We start from the raw sequence: 10,000 nt of genomic DNA, 5'->3' as shown, positions 1-10,000 counted from the left end.
TAACATTTAGACTATAACACTGAACACTATAATAACATTTAGACTATAACACTGAACACTATAATAACATTTAGACTATAACACTGAACACTATAATAACATTTAGACTATAACACTGAACACTATAATAACATTTAGACTATAACACTGAACACTATAATAACATTTAGACTCTAACACTGAACACTATAATAACATTTAGACTCTAACACTGAACACTATAATAACATTTAGACTATAACACCGAACACTATAACAAACACAGCTGAACACTATAATAACATTTAGACTACAACACTGAACACTATAATAACATTTAGACTCTAACACTGAACACTATAATAACATTTAGACCCTAACACTGAACACTATAATAACATTTAGACTATAACACTGAACACTATAATAAACACAGCTGAACACTGTATTAACATTTAGACTCTAACACTGAACACTATAATAAACACAGCTGAACACTATAATAACATTTAGACTATAACACTGAACACTATAATAACATTTAGACTCTAACACTGAACACTATAATAAACAGCTGAACACTATAATAACATTTAGACTATAATGCCTTTACAATGAAGCATGGCTGTACCTGTCTGTCACCTGAGAGTTCTTCACTGTCATTAACACAATACCTTCTGACATAACAATGCTGATGAGATGCGACCTTTCTTATGCTGTAGTTAGTTCAGTTCTTCCAGCTTTAAACTTTGGAGATATTAATTGTGATTACAAGTGATACTTGTACTAACAGGTATATAAGACATGTCGCGTTAAAGACGTGTCAAGTTATAGAAACACATTACATCACATGTTTGATAATAATACTGTAAAATATTTGAGAACTTCTTATTTAAGTTTTCCTCCTAAAGCAGCAGAAACACTTCTTCAATATTTTAAATAAGATTTATCCTTCTAATAAATTCCTAAATCAGAAATGTCATATAGAAATTGTCCCGTTCCTGATGTGAGCGCCATCCTGAAGACACGGATCGTATCTTTACTCCAAACTCTTCTGGAGATCAACTCAGGGCTGGTTGTTAGAATAAAAGGTGATTGCTGATAGTTTTGTTTTCTCTTTACATCTTATTTGGGAAACCCAAAGACTGCTGTGTTAATTCTTTTTTGCTTAATAATATTATTTTAGCAAAATATTTCATCCATAAATGTAGATTCGTTCGTAAGTTCATGTAAGTTATTTTTTCAAATGTCTATTTATTTTGTCTTTTTTATTTTGTCTTTTCTAAATAATCTATTACACAGTCTGTGTTAAACCTGTCAAACCTGTCATAATCTATTAGTCTGTGTTAAATCTGTCATTTCTGTTATTTACTCCTGTAGAATGATTATTTGCCTTCGTTGTTTATACACGTTTGTATTCGATAAAACAAAAACAAAGTCGCTACCTTTTAACGTCAGAATCAGATTCAGAATCAACTTTAATATGGAACACACACACACCCACACACTCTCTCTCTCTCTCTCACACACACACACACACTCTCAGGTGTGTGTAACTCTGCAGGCTGAGTAACATTACATGAGCTTCTAAGGATAGAATGCTATCAAAGATGACACCCAAACTCTTTACCTGAGGGGAAGGAAAAACATTCATTGTAATTCAATATTTTATTTAAAACTATCAACGTTGGCTAAGATGGACTTAGAGCCAACGAGAAGGACTTCTGTTTTATTGCTATTCATTTAGAAGGACTTCTGTTGTGTTCATCGATGAAGTGAGTGCTGAGAGAAGCAGCAGGATGAGTTGTGAAGTGAACAGAGACAAGAGATCTGCTCACATCCACACACACACTTTAGAACACATTGGGTGGAGCTTCACACTGCAGATGGACAATGACCTGAAGCGTACTTCTAAAACAAGCCGAGACTTTTTAAAGGTAAAGAAGTGAAATGTTCTACAACGGCCAGGTCGGTCACCTGAGCTGAATTTCACTCACTGAAGATAAACTGAAGGTGAAAGGACACGAGAACAAACAGGAAGTGAAGCTAAGTGCAGTTAAAACCTGGCAGATCTTCAGCAGAGAAGAAACCCAGTGTGCTGATGCAGGAGTTTCAGATTTACAACAAGCATGCAATACACATGATCACTACATTTATGAGCATTACTGCTGACCTCATCCATGGAGCCGACTGCAAATCTGTGTTTATACCACGGAGTAACATTTTTATTCAATAAAGGACACAGATACCAAACATCTAGTGAATTTCACAAGTGTTTTATTGCTAATGATTAAATTGGATGCATGACTTGGCTCATTAATATTTAATTTGTTTTTTTAATTGGACAGAAAATTGACAAATCACATCAGCTCTGTTAATAGTTCATTGATTAAATTCATAATAACAGATTAATACCTCCGACTGTATAGCACTTTTTTAGTCATGAAAATGATACTGAGATGTTTGAAAAAAACAAAAAACAAAACAACAACAGACAACAACAAAACATAAACCATTTAGATACTATATAGTGGCTTCCAGTTCCAGTTCCTCTCATCAGTGCAAAGTCATGCAGAATCATAACGTGCCGAGGACCGCAGGTGCAGTTCCTCAGCGTTCATTTCTCTCTCGGTTCTCAGCAGCATTTCTTTCCTCTTTTCCTCCTGTCACGGTCACGTTGAGCGTTGATGTGAACCGTGTCCTTCTCTCTTTCCCTCTCTCTCTCTGCCCGACTCTGACTCTGTTTCTTCGCCCGCAGGACCATGTGGGTAAATGCCATAAACATCTTCATCACACACACACACATACAGACACACACACACACAAACACACACGCATGCACGCACACACAGACACACACACAGTGAGTATCTCCTTTCATTTTGTCCATATAGTACAAACGGAGATATGTGAAGGCAGAACAATTAGAACAAATGCGATCTGGGTACAAACAACAGAAATTAATTATTTTTGGTCACTGGGTTCTAATTTGCAACTTTTTCACTACAACTAAACTAAACTAAAGATTTTTCCGCACATGACGAACACACATGAGCCTAAAACACGTACAGCAATAAAATAATACAAAACAATTATTGATTAATAAATATTCAAGAATTCTGTTTAGGGTGAAACTACAACCAACATTTTTTTCTTTTTCTTTGCTTTCTTTAAGAGAAAAAAAAAACTCATTCTAAAACTGGATCATACATGTATTTTAGAGCCATTCTTAGCAGGAGCAAATAATAATAATAATGAGAAACTACAACCTCTTCCACATTGATGTTTTCTTTAGCGCTGGTCTCAAACACTCGAACTCCTACAGTTTCTCCAAACCTCTGAGCGTCCGAAGTGTCCACCTGCTTCTTAGACGGATCATCGTTCTTATTCCCAACTGGAAAAAGAGAAAAATAAAAACTGATGAAAAACAGGCAGTTCCTTCCTAAATTATATCTTCATATTTTATAAACGGTATAATTCTATATACACACTCACTAATGTCACAGAATGTTAACATTCATAAACACACCCCTAACCTCATTAATATTCATTAGGTGACTTGCCCATTGTGGCTGCTGTTCTGGGTCGGTGTCTGTGCACTGACTGTGACCACGAGCCAATCACAGCACAGTATGCGAATGAGATGCAAATGTATCTCTCATGATGTGGATAAAGTCTGTGATTGTAAACTCACCTAATATCTTACACACATTATCACAGTTCTGAGAAATCTCGTTCAGCCACCGCTTGACGTTGACAAACGACTCGGGATTCGTTACATCATAGACAATAATGACCCCGTGTGTGTTCCTGTAATACCTAGAGAGAGACAGAGAGAGAGAGAGAGAGAGAGAGAGAGATACAGAGAGAGTTGGTGCAGGATCTTTTGGTGTACCATGACCTTTGTGTGCAGTGTGAGCTTTAGGTGTGGATTTGTGGGTAAACTTACGTTGAGGTGATTGTTCTGAACCTCTCCTGTCCTGCCGTGTCCCAGATCTGAAGCTTCACTCTCTCTCCATCAATCTCCACTGTCCGGATTTTAAAGTCCACACCAATAGTGGTTATGTAGCTCCCTATAGCAGAACACCAGGTATCAGTTATCTCCAGAAATAATCATTTAAACACCTGTACACACACACACACACACACACACAGTCAACACTTAACTCACCAGAGAAGGAGTTGTCCGCAAATCTCAGTAGTAAACTGCTTTTCCCAACATCTGTAAGAGAGAGAGACAGACAGAGGTGTTGTAATGATCAGGACTCACTCAGCTGCTCAAACACACAAAACCTTCCTGTTGTTTTGTTCAGTGGACGTTTCTATTGGCCAGATGCTGCTGAGCAAAATCCTCCTACACTCACAAAACCCCCAAGAACCTGGGTTCTAGATTGTGTTCTACAGACACGAGTGATGACTTGAACATGGTCTAAAATCAAATCTGTGCATTGAGTGAAAAACTGGAGATATAAATAAACCATGCTCACACTCAAAATGTGGTTCTAACACACACTGATTTCACTTCAGCTTTTCTCAACTTCCTGTGGAGATTGCAGTTACAGAACGAAACATTTTTACAGTAATCTGGAAAAGGAACAAAAAAACCCACTTATCTGAAATTGTTAATATCTTTCTTTTTCAATTATATTTTCCTTTTATTTTCTGTAACTGAGAATCGTGACTTTTCTTTCAGATGATAAACAGTAGCAACGTATCGCTTCTAAAGCTAAAAGTTAGGGAATTTGCGTGAGAATCGAGTCATTCACACACCTGCAGGGAACAAACGCTCACTTGTGTGATGGCAGGATTATCGTGATTAACATTTATTAACATTCAGTGTTTTCAAGAGAATGAAAAGTAAAGGCACTGACTGGAGTCTCCGATGATGAGCAGCTTGAAGAGATGATTGTAGTCTTTTGCCGTCATTTTGACAAATAAAAAAACGTCTCCACGTTAAATGAGTTCCCAGCTTTTATTCCACAGCCTCAGGTCTGAATTTTTAATACATATTCTACTCGAGTTCATTTCAGGGTAAAGAGACCCAGTGTGTGTGTGTGTATCACAGCTCTGTAAACTTTACTGTACTGTACAGTTACTTCTTTACTGATGATGATAAAAAACTGATCTGCTGTGATTTACACAGAGCTCGCTTGTCCATGTTCCAGGAATTCTGTGACGATCTGTTTGGCAATTCAGCTGTAAGTGCAGACAGATGTGAAGATGCCAGAACTGATGATCTCATCTTAACAATGTGGGAGGAATCACTTCTTCTAATAAAACTTCTGCAGCAGCATCTCCCATCCTGCTGTGGTCCTGCAGACTCACGTCTCTCCTCCTGCGGCTTACAGGACGAATGTAGACTCTTTTTACACACCCAGGATCCTCCTTCGCACCTTTACCTTAAAAACAAACAGCATAAAAATGTCAAACTAATCTGTAATGTTGACTCTGACAGAACTTTTGAGTCTCACTCCTTAAAAATGCACAGAAGATTAAACTAGAGATAAGAGACAGAATCAGATATTTGTGCCTGACCAATCAGTGACGTTCTGTTTCTGGCTCCGCCCACACAAACCTGTTCACATATTATAAATAACATCCGCCTGATAACCTGTACACACACACTGTACACACACACTGTACACACACACTGTACGTACACACACACACTGTACGTACACACACACACTGTACGTACACACACACTGTACACACACACACACACACACACACACTGTACACACACTGTACACACACTCAGCATTTTATCCCTTATCTGATGAGAACACGTGTTGAAACCTGCACTACAGAAAGTGTTGCATTTATTCTCAAATGCTCATGAGAAAAAACAAAGGAGAACCTCAATCACTGCAACACACACGCACACACACACACACGCACACACACACACACACACACATATACACAGGCATGCACAGCTGATGGAGCAGGAGATACACACATACCTGCTCATGTAAGGTCAAAGGTCAGACAAAAAATTTCCAGAAAAACAGGAAAAGGTGGAAAATTTCCACCCCAATAACCTGCTGTTAAATTAAACTGATGTGGAATAAAGATGGACTCATTTGCATTAATTTGAATAATCAAAATATAAAGAGAGATAAATGTCCACATCAAAAAACTAGTGATATCAGATACAACAAAAATGATATCTAACTTCAACAAATAAACAAATAAATAATAAGTTTAAAGAGTGAAACAGGATATTCTGGGGAAAAAGAACTTTCATATAAAACAATAAAAAATTACAATTAAAAAATATTTATAATAAATTCAGATTTTGATATTGGTAAAATTTTTTAATTAAAAATGAAATAAACAAAAACAAAGCAACAATAACATTACTACTAATAATTCTAATAATAATACACAATAAATAAACCCAGCATTAAGATCTGTAATATTCAAGATAAAAAACTTTATAAATAAAAAAAAATCTTCACAGACCAATTATTTAACTTATTATAAAACAAATTATTGTTAAATTATTAAGTTCATGACTATCAATGTATATTAATTAATAATAAAGAAATAAATAGTAATTTTAAAAATCGGGCTTTTTTTAATAAAGAAAATTACTAAAATTAAAATGATTTATTAAGCTGCTTTATTACGAAGAATTAACGAATAAAAACAGAAGTTATTAAAGATTAAAAACTGCAGTTAGTTTAATTAACGAAATTTAACTGTTCACCTGTTTACGTTAAAAACAACCAGAATTTCTTCCGACAGCGCAGATTTTTAGCAGCTGCTGAGATTGTTAGTGTTATTTCCTCTCAGTTCAGGGAGTTAGCGCTAAAGCTAATCGAAGCTAAAGTGCTAAAGCTAACCTGAGGGAGTTCACAATCCGGATCAGTTAACTTTCTGTCACGAGACATAACACGCAAAACAGCGCCATTCTACTGACAATAAAACACTAAAAATGACGCACTCACCCTGTCATTTATCTCCCCGTTTGTTCTTTAGGGCGTTTTGTTGCTTTTCTCCCGTTTCGGAGCCTCGAGTCTGCGGCGCGTCGTCAGGAACGAAGTCTGAGAAGTTACCAGGAAACGAACCGCCGCTAGAGGGCGCGCGTGCGCGCGGACACCGGATCCGTCCAGAACACCTTCCTAAGGGACACGTAGGGCACTCAGTGGAGTGCCGAGTAAATGACGTCATACCGGAAGTAGTGCGCTAAAGTAGGGCTCAAACACACACACTTTATACAGCGGTAAACAGCAGCAGTCAGGAAACGAGTTCCTCAAAGTTTCACCGAATAAACTAATTAATCTAAGCAGCAAATACAAAAACTTGTTAATATTCACATCTATACACGAGTTTATCCTTTAAATATATATATATTTAATACTGTTTGTTTTCAGTTTATTCACACGAATAAGTGTAGACCTGAAAGTGTGAAAATATTTTATTATTAAAATCCACTGTGAATAAAAACATTATATTACAGACTGGATTCAGGTCAGGTGTGTTTTTAAAGAAAGTTTATTTTCATGTAAATACAGAGAAATCACACACACACACACTCACACACACAAATCACGTTCAACCTTCTTTAGAACACGGTGCGTGATATGTTCATACAGTCCATGCCTCTGTTTAAAATTAGCTTACAGCCCTTAAGGAGGGGGTCTTACAGGCAGCAGGGGGTTGGGATTATTCCACACTGCTGCTTTAATTTCTGAAGCGACCTGGTGTTAGAGCGACGTTTGCAGACAGAGCGAGTTCTGAGGAACGTGTGAGATGTTCAGAAGGACAGAGAGAAGGCTCTGTAGGAGAAGTTGGTGAAAACATCGATCTGATTGCTGCTGCCTGCAACAGTCATCACCTGTGAACACACACCACATGAACACTTAACAACATTCACTCACTCATAACACTCCTCGTTTTACACCGACTCGCCACTCAGTCACGTCTCCAAACCTTCTCACCGATGGAGTTTTGTCCTGCTCCACACAGGTGAGGTCGTACTTCTGGATTTTATCAAAGTCTAATCTATTTTTCACAACACACTAATCTGACTGCTGCTCAGGGCATGTTAGCATTAGCATGTAGCTCTGATGTAGCTTGTGCTTCTTGTAAGTTGATCATTTCTTTCTCGGATCATCGTTTCATTTTGTGTTATTTTTCTTCCAAAACTCAGTGTAAGGTCACATCTGACATCATTCAGAACTACACTTGCATTCATGAACACAGACAGATTAAAGTTATTGTTGCTGATATTTTATCATTTGTATCTTAAAGGATTAAAAATCAGAAAATAAAAGATGCAGCAACAATCAGTAAAAAGTGTTAGTTAAATCCTTGTGTGTGTGTGTCTGTCTCACCCGGTGTTCAGTGGTGCTCAGGTTCAGGGCGAGTGTGTTCAGAGATGGAGGTGTGCAGGGGATCTGGGCCTTCACACTTCCTCCGAGCAGGCAGTGAGACACATGTGAACCCTCACCCACTGCAAAGATCTACACACACACACACACACCATACATATAACAACATATACAAGTTCAATTCCACTTTAAATATTAAACGTCACACTTACAGTAAATATCAGTTACTCCACTGAGTTCTGGACTCTGATTGATCAGAAGGTGTTGATTAATTCTCTAACAGCAGATCTTACAGTTGAGCAACTTCACATCATTGATTTATTTATCATTGATACAATCATAGTTTCTATGACAGCACATCCAATAAAAATGTGTGCAAATAGAACTGAAGTGATGACATAAAGTAAAGTTTTTTCAACACAAAGTCTCTGTAACTCCCACATCGCTCACAGGCAGACGGTCGGGCCGGTTTTCAGGTTCATAGTTCTGAGATTTTTATCTGATTGTGTGTGTCGGTGTGTGTATGGGTGTGTGTGCTGTGTTTAACATATAGCTCTGAGACTATACATTGTTTCACACCTGATATTTTATCTCCATAAGTGTTTACTGCAAAGAATAAAAGGTTCAGATACATCAGGTTTAAACTGATACGTTAAACTGCCACGATCTCAAAGGAAAGAAAAATGAAGTCTGTTCAGAAATCGATTCCTCATCACTTCTACAGCTGCTCGTGTGTATGGGAATCTTGGATTTAACTCCTCTGTGTGTGCTTGTACCTCTAGGAGAGAGCAACGGTCTCTAGTTTTCTGTGTGCAAGAGGTTTTTGTGAATACAACAAGCTCTAGGTTCGGAGTGTGTTCCCAGACACTGGGCTGAGTAATGTGAAAAATTAGAGCGTGCTAGAGGGTGTATAAACTTTCGAGCATTGTCAAATTGCGATGCGCTAACTGACACTCAGGTGCTGTAACAGTCAGACTGTAAAGTGAGTGAGTTGGGAGGAAAGGGGTGTGTTAACTTTTGCAACCAAATGTTACATTTAAACTGTAGAAATTTCATAAGATTTTTTCAACATGAATTTAACATGAGATTTAACGCTGCAGTAACGCTGCAGTAACGCTGGTGCAACGCTGCAGTTCTCTCACCAGGTCCTGGTGAAACACGGCCTCCCTCTGACAGCCACTCAGAGAAAATATGGAGGTGGGAGACATGGAGCGGAGATGCCACAGAGAGAGGGCGGGGCCTCCACCACACAGCTGAGAGAGAGAGAGAGAGAGAGAGAGAGAGAGAGAGAGAGAGAGACAGAGAGAGTGAGAGAGAGAGACAGAGAGAGAGAAGAGATAGAGTGAGAGAGAGAGAGAGAGAGAGAGAGAGAGAGAGAGTGAGTGATCAAACAGCCTCTCAGTAAGCTGTAGGTTAAATTGGAGCAATTCTACAACACTTGCTGCTCCTGATGTTTCTGTTTCTCTGTGAGTGAATTCAGTGTCTCAGTCATGAACAAAGGACACATCTGTGTGCGCTCTGTGAGTGAGATGCTGTTTCCTGCTTACCATCCAATCAGAATCCGTCGCCAGGCAGCTGATCCACTTCCCGTACTGGGGGCGAGCGCATTCCTAAAACACCGACGTACAGAAGGACATGAGCATCAGTCTGTGTGTGTCTGTGTGTATCTGTCTGTCTGT

The 10,000-nt window shown here is 38.3% G+C and overlaps 3 protein-coding genes across 3 annotated transcripts in view; all 3 read right to left on the bottom strand.

The window, feature by feature from the left end:
• The window catches only part of rnf25 (ring finger protein 25), a 9,486-nt gene extending 8,829 nt beyond the window's left edge, over window positions 1-657 (bottom strand). The window contains exon 1 of the mRNA XM_027134729.2: window positions 611-657. Within this exon, the coding sequence (XP_026990530.2) occupies window positions 611-642 (32 nt within the window). The 5' untranslated portion in view covers window positions 643-657. The remainder of the gene's footprint in view (window positions 1-610) is intronic.
• Window positions 658-2,234: 1,577 nt separating this feature from the next.
• Window positions 2,235-7,100, bottom strand: si:dkey-16l2.16 (ras-related protein Rab-35). The gene is made up of 7 exons (XM_027134740.2): window positions 6,936-7,100; window positions 4,851-5,378; window positions 4,151-4,201; window positions 3,929-4,052; window positions 3,674-3,798; window positions 3,249-3,373; window positions 2,235-2,764 (listed from the first exon to the last, which is right to left on the bottom strand). The coding sequence occupies exons 2-7, from the start codon at window positions 4,903-4,905 to the stop codon at window positions 2,615-2,617; spliced, it is 630 nt and encodes a 209-aa protein (XP_026990541.1). The 5' UTR covers window positions 4,906-5,378; window positions 6,936-7,100; the 3' UTR covers window positions 2,235-2,614.
• A 364-nt stretch (window positions 7,101-7,464) lies between these two features.
• thoc6 (THO complex 6) overlaps window positions 7,465-10,000 on the bottom strand; it is a 6,586-nt gene continuing 4,050 nt past the window's right edge. Inside the window, exons 10-13 of the mRNA XM_047800631.1 lie at window positions 9,869-9,931; window positions 9,464-9,574; window positions 8,325-8,453; window positions 7,465-7,825 (exon numbers count right to left, since the gene is read on the bottom strand). Coding sequence (XP_047656587.1) covers window positions 7,745-7,825; window positions 8,325-8,453; window positions 9,464-9,574; window positions 9,869-9,931 — 384 coding nt within the window. The 3' untranslated portion in view covers window positions 7,465-7,744. The remainder of the gene's footprint in view (window positions 7,826-8,324; window positions 8,454-9,463; window positions 9,575-9,868; window positions 9,932-10,000) is intronic.

Source organism: Tachysurus fulvidraco, chromosome 15 (genome assembly GCF_022655615.1).
Source record: "Tachysurus fulvidraco isolate hzauxx_2018 chromosome 15, HZAU_PFXX_2.0, whole genome shotgun sequence".
Classification (NCBI taxonomy): domain Eukaryota; kingdom Metazoa; phylum Chordata; class Actinopteri; order Siluriformes; family Bagridae; genus Tachysurus; species Tachysurus fulvidraco.
The sequence above is the reverse complement of the archived record's forward strand: the minus strand, read 5'-3'. Positions and strand labels throughout refer to the sequence as shown.

Bases quoted from the DNA above. Each gene is read 5' to 3' on its own strand.
- si:dkey-16l2.16 (XM_027134740.2), bottom strand. From the start codon at position 4,905: ATGACGGCAAAAGACTACAATCATCTCTTCAAGCTGCTCATCATCGGA. The intron at 3,799-3,928 runs GTAAGTTTACCC...GTCTCTCTCTAG, and splicing joins TTCAGAACAATCACCTCAAC to GTATTACAGGAACACACACG. The intron at 2,765-3,248 runs GTTGTAGTTTCT...TGTGTGATGAAG, and splicing joins AAAACATCAATGTGGAAGAG to ATGTTTATGGCATTTACCCA.